The following is a 23,741-nucleotide window of genomic DNA, read 5'->3' as shown; positions in this document are numbered from 1 at the left end:
GGATTTGGGATGTCATATTATGGAGCAGGTGCCCCACGAATTGTATTACTTTAATGGTTCCTGATGACTTATTTTTGTTTTCCTTTCATGAGCGGATGTGAAAATATATTGATATACAAAAGATACAGTAAAAAACATTTTCATTTTTCCCCATTTTTCAGAGAAAATAACATTTCAAATTTTTACTACTAGCATGTTGCTTCTTGCATATGACGTCACAGATAAAATAGGCCTAATCAAATTTCTAATAACTCAAACCTTCGGCTATATCATTTTCTACTATTTTCACAATAAACTTTTTGTTAGGGTGAAATGTGAAATGTGGAGAAGAGGTTGTGTGTATTTCCACGCGCACGCTTGATCAGCTGACAGATGGTCACATGATGCCTTCTAGTTTTCGAAGCCTTCAATTCATTGTGATCACAATCTGGAGTTGGTGTGACGAAGTGTAAGTTGCGCTCATTCAAGTTTTCCACATTCTTATTAGGTGGTCTGTCTACGACAGATCACCTATTGATTTCGTCAGAATTTTCTTTATTTCTTTCTTTCTTTATTTCTTTATTCATGGCACCTATTTTTTGTCGCCAACTTTTCTCGAAATTGGCTGAATCAATTTTGCTGATTTTTTCGTCATAAGTAGAATCTATCAGAGAGACGGCAAAATAAGCTTTTCAAGGTCATATGGTCATGATGACGTCATCTACGCGCCATTTTGTAAAATTCTTCATTTGATCATATCTTCATTATCAATTGTCAAAAATTAACAATATTTACATGACATTAACTTCATGTCAAGGGTCAAATGTCAATGTCATCAAAGGTCATGTAGAGGTCATGACGCGCGCGTACGCGCGCGTCAAAGGTAAAAAAATCGTCCAAATGACCTATAAATTTTTTTGGGTACGTTTCAGGTCATTTTAAGCATTTCAAAAATTTGCGCGCGCGCACATATGCGCGCGCGTTTCCGCGCGTTACACCTTAACGCAATGCAGAAAAACCGTTTCTTTAATATCATTGCATTGCTAATAAAATTCTGAGCAATTTGATACCTTGATCAACCTTCTACAACCATTAATAACGAAATTAACACCCATTAAACTTTGCAGCACGTGTGCGCGCGAGCTAACACTATAGGCCATATAAGGCAAAAACATGCCTATTGTAAATTCACTGTAGCTCTTTAAAAAGTCCGTTGACCCCCAATTTTTTTTTCATATATCGATAGAGTATTAGTTGTAGATTCGATTTCATGTCACCATTGTCCCTAAATTATATCGTGACGTCATCAAATAGGCGCCCAAACTAAAAATTTCATTTTTTTCAAAAATGACGTCATCAAATTTATGCAAATTTGGCTGTAACTTCTCGAATATAGATCATTTTTCGCCCAGATTTCAATATGTTGTAGTTTATAATGTACTCTTTCTCCTCAGTTAACATGAATATTCGTTTTGAGAAACGCATCATTGCATAAAACAGCGATGAAAAGAGGCATGTCATTTTTCCTCATTTTGCATGTAATCTCTATGGGACATGACTTTTTCCCAAAACTAGATTCGACATTCCTCTATTTCGTGAGCCATATCTCCATTTTTTCTTGTCAGCTTTCCTTGAGCTTTTAACATGTTGTAGCTGAGATTTTGGGCTATCGTTAGTGTGCCCTTCATTTTTTGATCAGATGCCGGGATCATGCCCGTATTTCACTTGCAAAATTGGAATTGTAATTTTCAAAATTGCTTACGTGTAATCTCTATGGGGAATATCGTGGCTCAATGGATAACGCATTTGACTTGCTTTCTCGAGGGCGGAGGTTCGATTCCTGGGGTAGAAAAGATGATTATTTTTTTCATTTTTTTTTTCTTTTTGCCACCTCTTACATGATCCTTTATGATAATTAAAAGGTATGAAAGTTAAAATTTAGCAAGATAAAACAGATTATAATTCTTTTTTCATATCACATGTATTTTGTGTGTAATCTCTATGGGACATGACTTTTTCTCAAAACTAGATTCGACATTCCTCTATTTCGTGAGCCATATCTCCATTTCTTCTTGTCAGTTTTGCCGGAGCTTTTAATATGTTATAGCTGAGATTCTGGGCTTTCTGTAATGTGACCTCCACTTTTTGATCAGATGCCGGGATCATGCCCGTTTTTCACTTGCAATATTGGAATTGTAATTCTCAAAATTGCTTACGTGTAAAGTCCATGGGAAACATTAATAATCACATTGAGCAATGGTCAAAATTTATTCTTAGGATGTCTAGAATCAAGATTATCAATCATATCTAAATTATTCATTTTATACATTAGCCGACTCTGAATGAAAAATCATGACAGACCACCTAATTCGTCCGCATGACGAATTAAATTCTAGTTTAACAACTTTAATTACTAGAGGAAGAATACAGCTGTAGAACTAAATGTGTAACTTGTTACTGACTACTGGGCAGGTGCAGGCCGACTACTGGCACTGCACTGGGTCTGGGCAGTTCTACCGGAAAATTGTGGTTGGGGACTGCACAGAGCACAGAATGCCGTGCAGAGTCGGTAGCCAGTACGGTAGGCTCAGCAGCGGGGCGGGGCGGCGCGAACGTGAGGTTCCGGCAGCGCCCGAGGCCGAGTTGTTTTATGGTGGATCAACGTCTCCTATTCTGTTCTTATGTGTCTGCTAGACACAGTACTAGAACGATAAATAGGTCTATTTCTCATTTTCTGTCAGGGATATGCTCCGCTGAGACTTTGTCTGCAGTAGAGGCGCACGGCCAACATGGGAGACTCTCCAATAAGGGAGACAATCTCCCATATTGGAAACTTGCTTTGCAAAAGAACAAAAGAAACAACACCAACAAAAGTATGATTTTTTCCACCCAAACTTTTGTCCCACCGAGGTCAGAAGCCCATTTGTTTTGTGTGTGGATGACAACAAAAATCCTCATAAAAACAAAAGTAGACGGTGAAAAGGGGTAATATTTCATGAGGAATCTGCTTATCACATTTTTATTTGCCGCCAAGGTAATCCTTTTTAAGCAAATGTAAACAAAGAAAATTGGTCTCCAAAACTGGAGACTGTCTCTGAAATTGGATACCAAAATCCCGGTGGGGTCACTTAGCCGCAGAGGGGGACACGTATGACCGTTACCACAAATGCAAGTGACCCCCTATTGCAGTCAATTTCAAGGACATTTTGTGAAATTTACCCCCCTATTTTCACGCAAAACAAGGACAAAATTGCGGTAAAATGGTACCTTGAAACACCCCTAATTATAAGATTGTAAGGACACTTTTGCCCATTTTGCAAATTTACCCCTATTTACCGTATTTCAAGGACAGGGCATTTAACACCCTTTCCTCAGAGGAAATTGCAACACAGGCGTCAGAGTGCTCAGTCCTTAAAGATGACCAAGAGCCAAGTCATACTGATACAATAATCCAAAAGAAGTTTATTTTTCTTGAAAAATAAACTCTCTGCGGCTGGTGACTCGGCGACGGATTTTACTTCCCGTAATCGTTCTCCCCTTTTTCCTGACCCCTATTTCCATCAGATCGAGGACGGTGAGCACCCCTATTTTCACTACTTCGAGGAGAGTTCTGTCCGCGGACGTTCCGTGAAATTGACCCCTTTTCCCGCGATTTTGGTAACGGTCATGCGGTCCCCAAGTCATATTGAGTGACCCCACCGGGACCAAAATTCTCTCTCGAGTGGTAGAATCCTGAAATCGATGCACAGACTGGAACCTCAAAAAACCGAAAAGTTCTCTCCTACCCCAGTCTTGATCACTCCTAGTACCAATGAGGTCCAAACATTACATGTATGGACCTCATAGGCGACATCAGTGCTAAAATTGGGTTAGAGATTTATGTGGATCTAAATTTATTGTAATTTCAACAAAAGTACTAGCTAAATTTGAGGCTTTTGTTGAAATTTTGCTTTAATGAGACATTTATTTTCTAATAAGTAACAAAAAATTGAAAGAAATGAAGGGGAACTTACATTTTGACGACTTTTTCCTGATTTTCTTGGCAGTTGCCCTTCACTTCTGACTCGCGATCGGACCTGATATGCAGATCACGTAATACGTGTTCTCGTCAGGTGATCGGTCGGTTATTCTTTTTCCAGATGTTGATAATTATATATTTCATAACGCAGCGTTCATCGCAAATTTAGCTGAAAGAGATTGAAGTTGAACAGCGCAAGCTTTAATTTATTTCAGAAATAACGTTTGATTGCACAAGTTTCGCCTCGGACATGTAGGATCATTTGGTCCCATATTGGCGTAACTACGGGGGGGGGGGGGGGGTGTCCCTACCACCGTCCACACCGGGCGTCCACAAGCCAGCAATTATCTTTTTTCTCTCTTTTTTAACCAAAATGCTTCCCCCCAGAAAAAAAAAAGAACCAGGGTTAAAGAGAAAGACAATTATGATAGAGGAACACAAAATACTTTATTTTTTCAGCTTTTACTGCATCGACTTATAATCAAATATTAAATGGGGCTTAGAACATTTTTTTAAAAAGTCAATTAATAAAAATATTCCGCTCCTCGGGATTTGAGCTTTCATGAAATATCAATCTTTTTCATGATTACCGAAAATACTTCAAATGTCAAAAAAAAAATTATCGGTGTATTAGCTGATACCTTGCGCCCGCCTTAATTATTTTAATGTTGAGATACTTTGCTTTAATTTAATGAATTCCTAAAAACATTAATTCTCAGATCATTTGTCGCAATCGAATGATTCGATTGGTAAGCTAATTGTATAATTATTATGATTCATGAATTGTTTAAAATGTGTCTCTCTATCAGTTTTGAATATTTAAAAAAATGTCAGCTCGTGCTTTTTGCTCGCAATATTTTGATTAGTAAGAAATTCTTGTGTATGCGAGTTTGATACATAAATAACTAGAGAGAGAGAGGGGGGTGTCCCTCAGCTACTTGTCCTTGCTTATTCCATATTTTTTTATTATGCTCGTGTTGTGAGTATTTCAAAGTCTTTTCTTTTTCTCACCCTTTTTATTGTCTCGGAGCTTCCCTCTATTTCTTTGCTACGATGTATAGCCCATCTTACTTGTTTCAATTTTTTTATGTTCTCATTTCATTGAAAACATAATTATTAAACTGACGTAGAAGACTTTACAACAAAATTTTGATATTGTTTTTTCTTGTTTAATTGTTTGGCTTTCTTTTTTCTTCTCCTCAGTCCTTTTTCTAATTAGTTTCCCTTTCCTTATTTTATCTTATTTAATTTCATTTCATGAGGCATCCGCCAACTTATATACAACAACAAAGGTTAGAGGCGGATATCCAGTGAGGGGGCGTGGTGGTGTGCCCCTCTAAAAAGAGGAAAATAGGAAGGAAAAAAAGCAGGAAGGAGAAAAAATAAGAAAAAAAAGACGATGATGGCAATGATGATAATGATGATGAAAATTATCTTGGTGAAGATGATAGTGGTGGTGATGGTGGCGGTGATGATGATGATGATGATGATAATGATGGTGGTAGTGGTGATAAAGATGAGAATGAAGTTGGTGACGATGATATGATGATGATGACTAGATGTAATTTTGTTATTTTGTCTTTAAAATAATAATAGTGCAAAGGCGAAATCATTTAAAGTTTATTATGAAAATAGCAGAAAAAAATAATTTGAAAAATTGTACGTATGCGTATGGAAAATCCATCCCCCACCAAAAAAGAAAAAAAGTGAGATTTTGTTTTGTTATTTGTGACGGCGTATATGCGAGCAGCTATGTGATATAATTATGGTAAAAAAAGTAAATGAAATGCCAAGAAATACATGATAATGACTTTTATTGTACATTCAGTATATCAGTAGATAAATTCATACTCGTTCCAAAAAAGAAAAAAGTGGGTATATTATGGACCATTAAAAATGGGCAGTTGCTCTATATATTATATTACATAGAATATATAGAGCAACTGCTCGTGTGTAGCGGTAAGTTATTCACCTGATCTACATAATTCATGCAGCGCACGGCGCGTGCGCAATGTTTAATAATTATTGCTGTGAATACAATGAATGTCATCAAAAACATAATCTCACAGATCAAATAGTGCCAGCTCGACGCGCAAAATCAGAAAAAAAAAATGTTTCTGCCCTGATAATTTGATAACCCTAACCTAACCCAATTTCTAAGTATTTTTATCATAAACAGGATAACTATAGACAATGATTGAAATTAACTTTATATTCTTTTGCGAACAAAATGAATATGAAAGACAGCTTTTTGATAAAGAACACAGTTTTAGAGCGTTAGAGCGCGATTTATACCTACAACCGCTAACATAGGCGGATCCAGGGGGGCCGAGGGGCCCGGGCCCCCCTATTGGCGGAGCAAAAAAAGAAAGGAAAAAAGAAAAGGAAGGGAAAAGAGAGGAAAAAAGAAGAAAGGCAAACATAAGAGGAGGAACATGATTAAATGAAATAACATTAGGGGAAGACTTTGAAAATAATTTTTTTTTTAAATCTATTTGTTAGGATACAAAATTTTCGCTCGCGCTTCGCGCCTTATTGTCTTTTAGGGTATTTGCATATCTTGCTCAATATGGAGCTTGAAATATCAAACTTTAAAGTCATTATACAAAACATATTTCAGCTGGGAAATTGAAATTTCATTATTTTGTTTCATTTACAAATTGATTTTAAAAAAGTGCTCTGTAAAAATGTCTGTGTTATGGTCTGAACATTATCATTTTCTGCTTGCGCTGCGCGCTCGCAAAATTTGAATTTTCAGGTACCTATTATTTTCCTGTATTCCATAAAGTTCTCAAAAAGTTCCCTATTCAAGTCAGATTGTTAAAACGTATCAGCTAGCGCCGCACGCTATAGCATTTGGATTAGTCGGTTATGTATATCCCAATATTAATTCTAAATCAAACTAATTTGATGACAGTTATCAAAAATTCGACTCGCGATTTCTGCTCGCATTGATAGATATAATGCCTCTTATGCATAATTACAAAGTGCTTTAAATGTCCAGTTTTCAGGCCATAATATTAACACATTTTGCGCTCCCATGCTTAGAAAGAGAAATAGGAAGATGGTCATCATTTTCATATGATGACATAATGCCCTCATAGAATGTTCCGGTCCTATGTAAAAACTCAAAGTAATAAAAATAAAATACATCAGCTCTTTTTTAACTGTGATCCATCACAATTCACAATTTTCCCACAAAGTGTTTGCATTACAGAGCTTAAATTCACCCTTTGTTATATCATATATTTTTAGCTCGCGCTTTGCGCTCTCTTTATTGATTTTCATGATAAGAAAGTTACTTAGATTACCCAAATTCTAGGTCGAAATCTAAAACACACGTTAATTCAGATACGCAGATTGTTCTCTATTTAAATCATTATCCAGTTTCAGATCACAATATCAAAAAGTGTCTGCTCGCGGATAAATAACTTATCCTTTTCATGATAAAACATGAATAGTGTGTCCAGAATTTTTCCTCTCGCGCTTCGCGCTCGCATCAATAAAATACTTAGAGTCATTCCAAGATTACAAAAAGTGCTTAGCATTTCATTATTCAGGTAAAAAAGGTCAAAATTTTTCAGCTCGCGCTTTGCGCTCGCAATATTTGAATGTTGAAATATGTAAATTCTTCATGGCTAAATGCAAGCAGTCCATAACAGGTACAATTTTGAGCAGTTCAAAACGTATACACAAAATTTCTGCTCGCGCTCTGCGCTCGCATTATTAATGTAAGGAAGATCCCCACTTACTCATCCTTTTCATGATTTACAATACTAATTTAATAGAGTGTCTTTTGATCTATCAACTTACAACCGTTCTGAAAAATATGCTAGGAAATAGCAAATTTTGATGACAGACAGAAAAGGATCAATCAGGCTCTTCAATCGCCATCAGCGCAGCTACAGCTGAGCATACGAACATGCTGGCCAATCCAGTGGCACGTCTGTTTGCTCAGCTGTAGCTGATGGCGATCGAAGAAGAATCTTGCTGATCCGGATCTGTTTGTTATCAAAATTTGCTATTTTCTAGCATATTTTTCAGAAAGGTGGTAAGCTGAATGTATTTGATATTAATTTATCTTTATTATTTCTTTCATTTTTCCCCCTCAAAAAGCAAAAAAAAAAATTCTCCATAGACGCTGTAGTTAAGCGGTGGTTGTTTGCTTCACCATTACAATCCCAATGACCGCCATCCATCTGTGTGGGAGGAGGATATAAAAAATCAGAAAATGTTGAAAAACTCTGAAACTGCAGATTTATCAGTCGAATGCCGGATGTGGGCCTCAAGAGTTAAGACTCAGTATTTTAATAGCTGGCTGTTGTTTTTAAATCAGAGTCAAAATTATATTGAATTTTATGACTTGGCATAGAAATGCAACTTTTCTTATCAAAATCCCTGTATTGTGTTTAGATCTAGACTTGAGTGAAAATATCCACAGGCATTGGATTGGGCACCATTGATATTTTTTTTTCAAGCTGAAAATGACAGGCCACAGTTTTTGAAAGCATTGCATTTATTTTTCTCACGAGATGTTTGGTACCTGCATCTGCTCATAAAATATCAGCAACAATATTAACTGAAATAATTCTGGAAATTTAAAGAAATAAATATTTAATCTTCATTTCAATTTCTAGGTGTACAGTCACCCCCCCCCCTTCATACATAACTCTTTTGACACTGTACATTTTATTTTTTTTCATACCAAACATACAGATGTGCTTCATGAATCATCATTGCTTGAATCCCATCTGGAGGCTTCAAAATTGAAAATCAAGAAGACTTTGTTTAATGAAATTAAGATCTAGTTACAACTACAAGGTATAAGTGAAACATGGTCATTTGAAGTTGGATACAAGCATCACCACTTTGGTTGAAGTTTTACGGATTCAGGACACAAGTAATACTCTGACCAGCACCTTGATTTGTGATATCAATAAACCACTGATCCATATTTCAAAATGAGTCGGAGCAGCAAGAGACTTTATGCCAACGGACTGAATGACTCGATGGATGCATCGGGTTATGAATCCAGTGAGAGCCAATCCTTGTTGGGCAGTGTCACAGTACGGACTCATCCTGCACCGGGAGGAGAGACGTCTGTTCTTGGAGCGATGTTTATCGTTGTGAATGCTTGCATTGGGGCGGGGCTTCTCAACTTTCCCTTTGCATACCAAACTGCTGGAGGGATTGCCGTTAGTGCTATCATTCAGTTGGTAATAAGTGAAATTATTTGACTTAAAGTATGACTGTTGTCATTATAGTATTATGTTTGACTAAACAGTATCTTTAATACCATTTTTGTGCTTCTAAGTGAAAATTTCATTCCCCTTTAAAGGCTTTAAGCATCATCACTTGTTTCGTCCTTTGTCAGATCACAAGAGTTATGAAAATACATGAATGAATAGATGAAGGGTGACTAATGATATATACTTGAAAACAATAATATACATTGATATAGCAAAGAATTGAAATGAAATCAATTTCTTAATTTATGAATGAATAGCTAGATTAAATAGTTTGATAAATTTAAAAATTTATAAATTTGTAATTGAATTTAGATTAATATATTTTTTGCCAAAGAATATTCAAACTTACCAATAAACTTTTCTTGTCTTAATTTTTGCCTTGTTTCTTTAGGTTTCTTTACAAGGTGCCCTGCAAATAAATGAATGTTACATTTGATATATGATCATGTCACATAAAATGAACACCGTATATCAATCACTGGATAATTTTATTCCATTTGACAATTTATCTGTTGCAGGTGCTAGTTTGTATAATCTCCACCACTTTGCTGATTTTAGCCTTGTGTTCTGATGTGCGTCAATCCAAATCTTATCAAGGTGTCATTCAGGAGATGTGTGGTCCCATAGGAAGGGTTATCTGTGAGCTGTGTATCATTGCATACTGCTTTGGAACATGCATCACATTCTTCATCATCATAGGAGACCAGACTGATGGAAGTAAGATTCTAATAAGAACCTATGGCCCGTATTCTGAAGTCGGGTTTAAAGAAAACCAAAACCCAAATTGGCAAACATGCTTCAAAATGGCGATTTGTGGACAACTCTCCATTTGTTTTGTTGCAAAGATTTTCCCTATTATCTTTAAAATTGCATATTGCCTCATTCTGAGCAGAACAAATGTCATGGGAAAATGTCATTCACACCACATATATCAAGTTCAGGAGGAGATAATGGGAAATATGTAAAATAAAGGGGGAAAATCTGAGAATTTGTGTATAAAACAAATGGAGGGTTGTACACAAAATCAGCAATTTTGAAGCACGTTTGCCAATATGAGGATCCCTGTAGAAAGTACAATAAGACTATTTAAGCGTCCATAACTTTCATATTTCATAACCGATTTTGATGAAACTTGTTTTAAATTGTTCCTCTTGTTTTACTCTTTCCAATAAGGTTGCTTCTCTTCTTGAGTTTTGGTTTCCTTCAAGTAATGTAGACCATGGTTTTGTGTTGGATCTAAGGTATAGAGTAATCCAGGGCTGAAATTAGTCATTCTATTAGTATGTGGAATATATAGCAAGGCAATTGTCGTTGGAGCAAATGTCATGGAATCATTTCGACCAGAATGGACAAGTTTTTATGGAAAGGGGGAACCATCTCCTTATGATCTTGGATGAGAGAAGAAGATATAGGGATTTATTAAATAAATGATAAAAAGAAAGCTTTATGTGACTTACTTTTATCCTTTGAACAGTATTATCTTATATCTGTGGAGGTGCAGACCACTTGGTTCACTGGTATCAAGATAGACGCTTCACTATAACCTGCTGGGGAGTATTCATTGTCCTACCTCTGTGTCTGCCTAAAACTGTTGACTTCCTCAAATACCCTGGGTGAGTACCCTCTCATCATGATATGCTTACATGTACTGCATTTTGATAGAATCAAACTTATGGTTATATTTCATGTTTGTTATTCCTCAACTTTGGCATCAATACCTTGATTTTGTTTTTAGATTCAAATACATGTGCTGGTCTCTATAAAAAAAAATGTAATCACTTGCCCTGTCAGGCGAAAACAAAAATGTTTATTTCCAGGTATTTCGGGGCTACTTTAAAAAATTTACTGCCTATATCTGTAACATTGGATTAGCTTTAAACATTGTAATGAATGGGGATTTTGAAGGGCTCTTTCATGCGTTTTTTTTGTTGGGGGGGGGGGCAGAATCAGCCCAAGCCCCCTGTCTGTCGGGCAAGTGGTGTTTCAAAATATTAAATAGTAAATTTGATTGCTTTCCGTTCCACAACATGTATATTTCTGCTTCTATTCGCTCCACATTGTCATTAGCTTCAACCGGTTATCCAAAGCACTTTCTTTTATTACAAAATGAAAATGCAGCAGTGAAATGAAATCATTATTGTTAATCTTACCAGTTAAAAGAATGATACCGTATTTATAATTACATGTACTTCAACTCTGATAAATTAACAGGATTCTTGCCGACAAAAAATGAATTTGCTTGGATATCCTCTTTATTCTCACCAGTTCCATTGGAGTATTTGCATCACTGTACATCTGTATCGTAGTCATCATCAATTACTTTCGGAAAGCTGGCAGCCCAAGTCCAGATCTTGTCACTCATCCTTCATCCTGGACCCAAGTCTTTGCTTCAATACCCACTATATGCTTTGGATTCCAGGTAATGATAATGATGCAACTTATCGCGTGCTTATTTCCACTCTGCATAGTGCACAAGGCATTAATTTTCACTATTACCCTGGCTGTAGCCAGTCACCATCTGGGCACAAGAGGAGTGAATAGTCCTGTCTGGTAATGAAATTGAACTCTTTTTTTGACATTTACGTTCAATTTTATTTGCATGTAGCTGTTAATGATGCCTTATTGTTCCATCGCTCATTTGAATTGCATTGCGCACTAATATTGTAACAATGTTTCCCTCTCTTTCTACATAGACATGGTTATTATGAAATACATATTTGATAGGTAATATGCCATCAATATTGCATTCTGGCAAGCAAACATAAGGAAAGAAAGTGGCTTATATACATATGTAAAGGTTTTTTCTTATATTTTTTCTTTCAACATTCCAACTTGACAGTGTCACGTCAGTATTGTTCCAGTCTATTCTAGTCTTCACAAGCGCTCTCTACCTCGATTCTCTCGTGTCATAGTCCCTGCACTCCTGATTAGCTGTACAGCATACACACTCTCTGGTATATTTGGGTCTCTGACGTTTGGCAGCAAGGTCTGTTCAGACATCTTACTCTCGTATCATGATAAAAACATCACAATCATGATTGCCAGAGTGATGGCTTTAACCAACATGCTCACAACATATCCTATTCTACACTTCTGTGGCAGGTGAGTAAGTTTTTCAGCTAAAATAAAAAACTTGTGTCAAAACTTATTGGATTAAGATTGCAACATTCCACAGAAATATGGTAGATCTTTGTAATAATTCAGTGATGAAATACATGTAATTCACTTGGTTATGTATGCCATACTTCATCTCATTTCATTTATTTTGCATTGTATTATTTATTAGGTGAAATTTAAGTATTATGGGAATATTCAGCTAAAAGTAATGCACCGATAGTGGTTGCTGCTCATTATCCAGATAGAGATATTTTCATTCCCTTATTTTAGAAAAAAAATAGTTAACGTACATTTTCACTAAATCTTTGGTGAAAAATCAATTCCTATGGATTTAAAGGGATGGTCCGGGCTGAAAATATTTATACTTAATACATAGAGTAGAATTCACTGAGCAATATGCTGAAAATTTCATCAAAATCGGATAACAAATAATAAAGTTATTGAATTTTAAAATTTAGCAATATTTTGTGAAAACAGTCGTCATGAATATTCATTAGGTGGGCTGATGATGTCACATCTCCACTTTCTGTTTTTGTGTTATTACATGAAATCATAATTTTCATAATATTTCATACTAGTGTGAATAATATGTCTCCCTTATAATGAAATAAGTTGCAGCAATAAATATCTAATGCACTAAATCAGTTGCCTACAAAAGAACAAGTGGAGATGTGACATCATCAGCCCACCTAATGAATATTCATGACGACTGTTTTCACAAAATATTGCTAAATTTTAAATTCAATAACTTTGTTATTTGTTATCCGATTTGATGAAATTTTCAGCATTTTGCTCAGTGACTTCTACTCTATTTATTAGGCTATACATATTTTCAGCCCGGACCATCCCTTTAAGAGCAAAAAGCACAGAATATTATACCTTTTTATGATACATGTGTACAAATTTGTTTGTAAGTATTGCTAAATGGCAATGCTCATAGAGTTGCATTTAATTTCCAACTCTTTATGCAACATAGCCTCGATTGATTATCCAGAGAATCGAAGTGCAAAATAATGTAATAAAAACTACATATACATTTGTTTTTATATTCCAATTTGATATGGATAGTAAGAACTTTAAAAAGCAACCATGTTCTCTTTACAGGTTAGCCATTGAGACAATGTTACAATCTTCTCTTGGTCGGACGGATGAAGAGTGGGCCTTGAGAGAGAAACGGCGCAGGGTCATTGAAACAGTAACATGGTTTAGTATCTCGCTTCTACTGGCACTCTTCATTCCAGATATAGGGGTGGTCATCTCGGTCATTGGAGGGTTGGCTGCTGTATTTATATTTGTATTTCCAGGTGAGTTGATATAATTCTGTAGAATGAAAGTCTTAATTTGTTGAAATAGTTCAGTAGCTTGGGAATAAGAAAATATATACAATCATTTTAGAAAAGGGAAAATTAGGATTTTCTGTGAAGTGTTATTTCTCCTTTTCTATATTCCAAATTGTATTTGATATTGAACACAAAAGCAATTTATAGGTCTCTTTTCAAATGTGGGAGCACCATGGGCTAGTGCTAAAGACTCTCGTCTTGGCTTCAATTTCCAATCATGGGGTGCTTTCTGTCAGCAAGAAATTTACCCACACTGTGCTTCACTCAGCCCAGGTGAGGTAAATGGGTACCAGCAGGAAGTAATTCCTCAAGGAGCTCTGAGCACCGGTATCGGTAGACTAGCTTAACCGGGGTAACAATATAGGAGTGCATTGAGCACCTAACATGGTGGATACATGCCCATACAAATCCTGTATTATGTATTATTATTTTTCAGGATTATTTTCTTATCTTTTGTAAGAAAATAGCCTGTTGCCCTGTGGACCAGTGTTGTAGTCAAGGCTCAAACCTCGAAGGCCGAGGCCAAGGCCAAGGCTTTAATACCCAAGGCCAAGGCTTCAATAACCAAGGCTGAGGCCAAGGCATGGAAACCCAAGGCCAAGGCCAAGGCCTGAAAACCTCAAGGCTAAGGCCAAGGCCAAGGCATTTTCAAATTTTCAATATATGTAACAATGGGACAACAATTCTTAGGCGGCAGACATGACGCACAAGACAAAGTGTATAAAAGGTGTGAGCGAGTGAAAATTTTGACCCTTGTACATAAATGAAAATAATTTCATGATAGATTTAGACATATGTTACTAAAATAATGATATAGTTAACTTTGTTTATTCAATTATTTTTCTAGGCGATTTACATTGCATTGATTATTATTACCAAGGTGATCTGATCCTGCCATCCTGGCATGACCAATCTCAACATATGTCTTTCTCTACTCCCTGAGACAGGAGAGGCAGAACATGTATTTGTTTGGGGGAGGGCTCAAAGCTAAAAAATAGCATTTAGTGCAAACAGATATTTTCAAATGAGATTAACAACTGCATGAAGTTGTGTGTTTTGTAGAATTTCAGTTCAGCAAAGCCTTTTTAGGTGATTTCTAATTGATAGGACAGATATTTTGACTTAGGCTTTACTTTTCTGCAAGAAAGCATAGCGAGCAAGCGGTTTTGAAAAAAACAAATCAATTCTGAAGTTGTAAAACTCGATTTTTGGTCAATTATTGCGATAATCACTGTTAAAAGCTAGGGCAGCCTTGCGAGATGTTGCCAGCACAAATCACAAGCTCAAACTTCTGGACATTTCGTGTAATAAGAAATGAAAATGAAATATTCTGAGCTGTTATTGTAATCATGAAAAAGATGTGCATCTTACGAAAGAATTGAGCGTGAGCTTAAATTTTTAGTGACCAGAAAGGAAGCTGTTCTTGACTACATTCAGTGACTCATAAATAGGATACTTATTTCACCAATCAAATTATGCGAGCGCTAAGCGCGAGCTCCAAAATTTACAAATTTGATAATTCCAACCTGAAAAATGGACATTCTTAGCGTTTTTTGTGTGTGAACAGGAACAGAAAGAGAACCTTACTTTAAATAATTTATGCGTCCGAGCGCGATCCAAAAATTTGGTGATTTTGTAACCTAAAATGTATCATGTTTTACTATAAAAAATGTATTTCTTTTTTAAAAAGGGCATATATAATTTTGGAAAAAAGGTATTTTTGATTTTGGAAAATAAGCATTTTTTTTCCTACAGAGAATTTTCCGGGGGGGGGGGGGCAAGAGAGCACAAAGCACAAGTTGAAATGTTCAAATGCTGACCTGAAAACGAGTCATTTTTAGGAATCTTGTCAGTTTTGTTTGTTTATTTCCGTGAAACTAGTGAAATGAAATTCACTGTCAAACCATATGATTAAAAATAAGTAGCTTTTCTTTATTATTTTGTTTTGTCAATCTGAGACACTAGACCCAAAACAAAATATAAACAATTCAATTAGATGTACTGTCAATCAACATATTAACCGATTTTGCAGTATTTTCTGCCAAACCAGCCCCCCCCCCCTTCTCCTCTCTATCTCTCTTCCCATTCCTCTTTCTTGCCTGTTTAATAAATAACAGGACCCCCCCCCAAAAAAAAAGAGCGAGACAAGAAGTTCCACCACCAAGAATAAACATATAAAAAGAAATTGATATCATTTTCTGAACATATTGTCACAATATATCACAAAATTAGCTTTTCTAATAGTATAAGGGTGAAAAATTGTGCTCGCTTCAATCGCTTTCAACTTTTTGGGGCAGAAATTTTGCTCTATAGATGCCATGCTTAGCCTCTCAAATTGTTGGCTCATCATGCCATTGACATATCCTATTTGGAAATGACAAAATTAAAGATTGTGTTCAAGTTTACAAAATCTTTCAGATAATCATTAAGACTTAAAACATTCTTGTTGGTCAAAGAAATAATACAATGAAAATCCTAATGGAATAGAAATCAACCTTGTTATCATTCTTTAGAGTTAGCTATTTTTAAAGTCTGAAAATTGTCGAAATTGCAGTCGGATCTGTTACAATTATTCCTGTCATAAAATCACTATAATCTTTATCATAATCATTATTAATATTGTCATTATCATCATTGGTCATGATATTACCAATAAAATAATGTTATTTTCATCACTTCTCTTTGTTATATAATTATGTGATGATAATTCTTGATAATGGTGATAATCACAATTGATGGCCCTGCTAGTATATTACTACTACAGCTGCTACTACTGCTGACTGGTAGTATTGACCATTTGTGTCATTAGATATACAGAACAATTTAAACATTTATACTTTTATAAAAGCAAATAAAAGTACAAAATACAAAATGCCTTGAAAATGCCTTGAAAATGCCTTGAAAATGCCTTGAAATTTCAAGGCTCGAAATCCTCAAGGCCAAGGCCCTCTTAAGGCCAAGGCTTGAATGTTCAAGGCGAGGGCTTTGAAAAAGTAGGCCTTAAGGCCAAGGCCGAGCATCAAGGCACTACAACACTGTTGTGGACATAAATGGTTTGAAGAAATAGACCTTATTGTAGTATGTGCTTCCAATTGATCCATCTAGATTTTGTTAGGATTATGTTCTGATTTTTTCATTATTATTATGCAATTCAAACAAGTAATTTCATAGCCAAGGAAAAAAGGATACGGAGGCTAAGGGCAATTTGCCCCAACAAATTATAGAATACTTGTAGCCTTTGTAAGTAGCAGCCTTTGTAAGTAGCAAAAGAGCTCTTATAAACTAACATCACATTCAATTCAATGTGACAAACTTGGATACATGATGAAAAGAAGTAGCCTGAATAATAACTTCATACAGAAAATATAAATTTAACCCTGCATTTTGACCAATAAACTTTATTCTTATCTCTATTGACAAATCCATAAAAAACACTCCTAAACCCCCATTGTTGTGTTTTACTGTAGTGGTGTATACTGTGACTCAAACACAATAGTCTATTAAATATGAAAGTTTGACACATGTGACAACATGGTTAGTATGTGCACTGTGAAACAAAAACACCCTTGTAAGCTATCAGTTGTGTTATGTCAATATGAGATAAGTTAATCAAACAAGATAACAATGAAGCATGTGATAGTTATATGACAAGCTTAAGGCAAAGGCTAGTGGTATGTAGATGCTTAATAAGCCTTTTCCAAGATTAAGTTTAAAGCTAATACGTGTATTTGATTTCATAGAATTCTGACTTTAAGCACTTAAATAATATAATATGTAAATGTATATGTATATTTAAAATGTATACATATATGTAAGCCAGTACTTTCTGCAATATTTTTTTAACTGACCTGCAAATTTTGATATGAGATTTTTATACGATATTTTGAATACTAAAGGAACTAATTAAATCAATTTTCATTAACTCTTTTACATGTTGATTTGTCTGAATTTATAGTGAGCCCAAGAAAATCAGATTATTTCATTTCAAGAGTCAAATACAATTTGAATTACATTCCTGAAAATTCAGTTAATATTTGTGTACATTGCAATCAACTTTTATTGATACAAGATATTCAATACTTTGTTCTTAAGGGATAGTCCACCTAGACATTAAAGAGGAATGAAACCTTTGGAATAAGTAGGCTTGTGTCGAAACAGAAAAATCAAAGAATAAGAACAATGAAAGTTTGAGAAAAATCTGACAAATATTGACAAAGTTATGGCATTTTAATATTGCAATCACTAATGCTATGGAGATCCTCTAATTGGCAATGCGACAAAGATGTGTGATGTCACATGTGAACAACTTTCCCTTTGATGGACTATAAAATACGCTCAAAATGTCTCTTTCTGCTTTTTCTTGTGGTGATACAAACTCTTTATCCATGATGTAGTCTTTAAAAATTTGTATTACATGCCCTCCTATGGAAAGAACACATGATCTACTGATAAATGTGATAAAAGAGGCAATTTAAGTGAAATACATACTAAAGTAATGGGGAGAGTTGTTCACAATTGACATCACACATCTTTGTCATATTGTCAATTTGAGAATCTCCATAGAATTAGTGATCTCATTATTCAAATGCTCATAACTTTCTCATTATTTGTCCGATTTTCTCAAACTTTCGTTGATCTGTTTCTTTGATTTTCTGTTTTCACACAAGCTATCTTATTCCAAATATTTCATTCTCCTTAAAGGGTATTTTAATAAAAAAAAGATGGGAGATTACATTAAGGTTTATTGGAAAGCTATCAAAGAAAAACAATTATGAATTTTTTAAAGATTTGATTCTGTGACACAACTCGTGAGTAGCTGCCCCATTTTAGTCGTGAAATCCATAGTTTTTAATGATGACTTGAAATATTTTTCCTGTGAACTGTGTATGAAATTATGTGTTTATATTTTTATTATTAATAGTAGTAATAGTAGTGTTTGATTATTCATGTCAAAATCATCTATTTACACGTCAATCTGGGCAACGGAAGTGTAGTCGATGATGGTATGAGAAATTGCACATTTGAAATTTTCAATCATGAGTGCTCATCAGTTATAAAGGTTTAATAGATTTAAGAATGCATTTTCCTGCACTGTGTATGTGTATAGATTAAAAGCTTTTGTTGCTTTCTAAGATTAATCTGGATAAATTACCACAGTCCAATAGGAATTTGATGCACCGCTGAATTATTACAGTAATGGTCTTACATTTTCATAGAGCTCTGTAGTGCATGGTAATATATCTCAGTTTTATTATCATTTTATTTGGCATAATGAAACATAAAGAACACATGCAAGCTATTATGGAACTTCATGTACAATTATATCTCAAAATCATGCTTATAAATCAAGGTGTTATTTTAAACAATTTGGAATTCTAGATTTTTCCATTGTTGAAGGTTAGTGTATTAAAAAATAGAATTTAGATAAAGACAGATTGAAACAAGACTTTGCTCCAGTCCATAAATAATTATTTTCATATTCAACAGTACATCTTAGAAAAAATCAAGTGAAGAATTGTCCATGTTTAATCATGAGTTAATTTTCATTATACATGTAAATGATAAATGACTTATTATTTTGAAGCTTCACTCGCTAAAAATTTATTGTTTTTTTAATACAGAAAATTTATTTTCAGTAGTGCATCAAATGAATAAGAGGACCCAAACTTTAAAGTACAGTTTCAATTAGCTTACGAAGAAGAACATTGATTTTCCTCAGTTTATTTTTTCTGAGAAGCAGTGTAAACTTTCCTCCAGTTATCTTGAAGCTGGCTGTGTTTCCCCTTTCGTACATGTATTTGCATGTGCCTGTTTTTAATTTATTGTATTAGTGCACAAGCATGATAGATCTCTGTTTGATCAAATCTATTCTTCATATTGAATTCATCTTACATCAAACCACTTGGCAATGACCTAATTTTGATGTACATACCATCTTGTGAATCGGAACAGCTGTGACAAATCATCATCTTCAAAGTCCTGAGAGATATACTTATTTGATTAGAGATGTTTGTAACATGTGAATTGATGTCACATGCCTGAAAAGAAATAGCTTCAGGTATATGGAAGTACCGGTAGGTAACCCTAAAAGAATGGGAGGCTGATTCAGCCCCCCATTACATTTTTTGCGATAAATCTGCAGCAAAATTAATATTTTACTTCATCGCTCGCTGACTTTTTACTTTTAAGTCTCGTGTAAGTTTTTATACCAAAATTGCGATCCCCTTGTACGTGGTTCAAAAATTACACATTTTGTGAGTGCATGCAAACCCCAAATTGCTCTAAAATGTGAATTTGTGTACAGACCCAAGCAAGTAGTTTTTTTAGCCAAAATTTATTAATATATCATTATTTTTTCTTTTACTGATTAAAATCTATTATTTCATCTTGTTTATGGTAAAAATAAAGTCCCTGACAATTTCCATTGAAAAAACACAATAAGAAACAAAAAGCCCTACATCCTACCCTAACCCTATTGCAACCCTAAACCAACCTCCAAGACAAAATTAAGCCCAGAGCAATTGTCACAGGAGCAATGTTGTGTCACCGATACTTTAAGACCCTTCATTTAGTGTTAGAATAGTCTTTGATTGAAATTATTGGTACGACATGTGTATGTGTGTCATACTTGTACATGGATTGAAACATTACCCTGTCACTCAGTCATGCATGTATTAGGTGTGATGACTGCAAGAAATAAGAATAGATTGAGTTCATCAGTGATATGATTTAAAAGTGCTAATGTTGCAACATTCAATTTTTCTCTTTATTTTCTCTCAGGTCTGTGTCTAGTCCAGTTTGTCCTTCAGCACTCGGCTGCATCCCGGAGAAAGAGATGGTGTCTCATTGCATTTGGTGGATTTCTCCTGGCTCTGGGTGTCTTCATCTTCTCTGAGAGTTTCATCCTATCTATCATGAACGACATCTCTGGTAACAATAAGAGCGGGTGCTGAGAGCTCTTCTGTATGCTCTTTATTTCTATGATATGCAGGAAATCAAACACTTGATAACTCCCTGTATGGGTTTTGAAAATCCTACAGTGTATGCAAGTCTTCATTATATGAGGATTCATTCTCTCTATCATGAACGACATCTCCGGTAACAATAAGAGCGGATGCTGAGGGTTTTCCAATTTGCTCATTATTAAATCTATGATATGCAGGAAAGAAAAAAATTGACAACTTTCTCTATGAGTTTTGAAAACCCTACACAAGCCTAATTCTTTATTATATGAGGGTTCATTCTCTCCATCATGAACTTGCCCTTTATCGATCTATGATATACAAGAAGAGTGCAAAAAACCTGATGTCTTCCTGTGTGGACTCGTCATTACATCAGAGGCTTTCACCCTCTCCATCTTGAGGAGTATTTCTGGGCCCGGCTTACAAAGACTTAACGATTGATCAAGTTCGACTATGGAAAGCCAGTAATGTCAACATCTAAAATGCATGTTTGTTCGTATAATCATACATCCATTATTGTCTTGAATATTCAGTAGGCTTCTCTTTGCTTAAAAATGACATTGTGCAAATTTCCTGTCAAAAAAAGCTATGACATTGATGGATTTCCATATAATTGTGGTTGATTGGATCATTGGTAACTCTTTTTAAGATGGGCCCCTGGTAACTCAAAGAGATGGTGCCAAGATCTTCACTTATCTGTCATTTACAGGAATGGAAAAGCCGATAGTTCTTATATGACCTTGTAAATGCTGTAATGTAATTGAAGCTCACAACATGTTTGTTTTGGACAACTGGTGCTTAATCTGTTAAAACGTTGTCTGTGTGTTGTCTCACATGCAAAATTGAAATTCCTTTTTTTTCTCCTTCTCCAACATTTGGATTTCACTCTGTTGTACTTGTGCACTATTTCTCTTCAGTGCTCCTTGAACACAGTAAGGTAATTTGTCTAATTCATCTTGTCTGTGGTGATAAAAGACATTTTAATTTCTTCAATTCTATTACAAAGAGATGTCATAAATCATTCCTGCAAGCTTGAATTGATGAAATCTACAGCTTTCCAATTCTATCTGCATTCAAATTATGTTTAACAACTTTTCCTGACATAGCAATTTATGCCCAGTAAGAGTCAAACGAAGAATTCACAAAAAATCTAATGAAGAGTTGTAGGTTTCCATCCATTTGAGCACTGAATAGTTTTCAGTGCAATTTTTTTTCTGCAAAGAGAAAAAAAAATCAAATTCAGAATCTGACAAGCAGAAAAATTAAAATATATTTCTGCGTACAAACCAATAGAATCACCATGCTCCTAACACAACATGACTCCACGGTCTTGGGGCTGGTGAAAGCATGTACAAGAAAGCCTATTTTCAAAGCCCGATAATTGGAATTAAACACTCAGCTGGAAGCAGTAAAAATGCATAAAGTTTGCTATTCTGTGTTAAATAGTTGATAAGCTTCCGGTTGATATATGATTTGTCATTTCACTTTTGGGTCTGGTATGGGTCTTTAACAAACATTTCACTCTCATGAAGAGAAATCCACTTGGCAGTTATTTTGCATTTGCACCCAATATTTTCAAGTTAGAGTCGTCTTCGATAGTAGACAGTTCTTTTCACAATTAATATGGTTTTCACCTTGAATGTGAAAAAAAAAATTGTTTGATTTGAGTTCTACCAATCAGATGAATCTCTTTACAAATATTAACTGAATGTGAATGCTTTTACCTTCAAGAAGACGGGGAACAGACCTTTGGTCGTGACTAAACATTGTTAAGGACTTCACCTGGGCCCTGTCTTATAAAGAGTAACAATTGATCCAATCAATCATAACTCTATGGAAATCCCTCAGTGTCATAATTTCTTCTACATGAAATTTGCAAAATGTCCTTTGTAAACAAAAACGAACACATCAAATCCTGTATAGAATTAGCCATCCTGCCCTCTCCTTTACATGTTATTTTGTCTGTTTGTAACATATGTAGATGTTTGTTATCTGTTTCTTCATTTTGTATGAATATATCTTACACTTGAGAAAGTAGAAATCGATTGTATACGATATCAAAGTCACCCCCCCCCCCTCTACCTCCACCCCAAAAGGGGTAGTAGGCTTGGCAAAACCTGAAGTGCAATGTTCCTTTTAGAAGTAAATATTCTTGAAATTACTCAATTAATAAAGTGATGTGAACTTAATTTTAGTACTCATTCTAACAAATTAATCTTTTGAATGAGTACAAATCAAATTTGCATACCGATTATGTGATAGAAATACCTATATTATTGCATCTACTTGAATTGTTGTATGTACTTATATAAAGTGTACTTAGAATCTATTTATTAGAATTATTTATGATCCTTTTCAGACATTGAACCAATAAGATGCATACCAGAAATCTGTAGATTTCTGACAAGTTATTTTCATATGTTTTATTTTTGTGAGTTTATGTTTTCAGAGATTTTGTTTGAAAGTTGAAAATTTCAGGGATTGTATAGTACTTTAAGTAGGTAAACCCTTGCTTTGAGATTGCAGAATCCTCATAAAACCATGACAACATTTCTTTATCAAATTCCTTGATCTATCTTGTAAATGTAAATTCACTGCCTTCTAAAACCAGGTGTCATTTTTCTATATTTGTTAGTATCATAAGCATTATAATCTGTGACATATTGATTGATTTTTCTGAGAGATGGCCATCACTTTATACTTTAATAATTTCTGGGGTGAAAGCATGGTAATTTATATAAAGGAAAGATAATAGACACAAGTACTTTGAATGTATCTATCAGTGAATTTGATTATGAAACCCCTTCATCAAATTTTTGAAGTTTAGTTAGATATCTTATACCACTTCTTTTATTTGCGCATAATTAGTGCTTCGGTTTGTGGTGTCATTGGGAATATGTGTTGTTCCTCTACAATATTAAAGGGTATTTTGCCATGGCCTTGAGTGTGCAGTACATAAGAACAAGGTAACAAAAAATGTTAAAAATAAGAATAAGGCTAAAAATCATGAAAGTTCATCTGTGTTAGTTGAAAATATGGAAATTTTGCACTTATGTTCACAACGCGCAAAGAAAAT

At 34.8% G+C, this 23,741-nt stretch overlaps 1 protein-coding gene across 1 annotated transcript; it reads left to right on the top strand.

Annotated features, from left to right (window-relative positions):
- Positions 1 to 364: 364 nt before the first annotated feature.
- LOC121407548 (putative sodium-coupled neutral amino acid transporter 7) lies at positions 365 to 21,079 on the top strand. Its single transcript, XM_041598682.1, has 8 exons — positions 365 to 448; positions 8,714 to 9,213; positions 9,765 to 9,963; positions 10,721 to 10,859; positions 11,512 to 11,665; positions 12,086 to 12,348; positions 13,468 to 13,667; positions 20,484 to 21,079. Exons 2-8 carry the CDS (start codon positions 8,959 to 8,961, stop codon positions 20,654 to 20,656), a joined length of 1,383 nt encoding a protein of 460 aa, XP_041454616.1. The 5' UTR covers positions 365 to 448; positions 8,714 to 8,958; the 3' UTR covers positions 20,657 to 21,079.
- The last annotated feature ends 2,662 nt before the right edge of the window (positions 21,080 to 23,741 follow it).

This window comes from Lytechinus variegatus, chromosome 2 (assembly GCF_018143015.1).
Source record: "Lytechinus variegatus isolate NC3 chromosome 2, Lvar_3.0, whole genome shotgun sequence".
Lineage (NCBI taxonomy): Eukaryota > Metazoa > Echinodermata > Echinoidea > Temnopleuroida > Toxopneustidae > Lytechinus > Lytechinus variegatus.
Note: the sequence above shows the minus strand (reverse complement) of the source record. Positions and strands in the feature narration are given on the sequence as shown.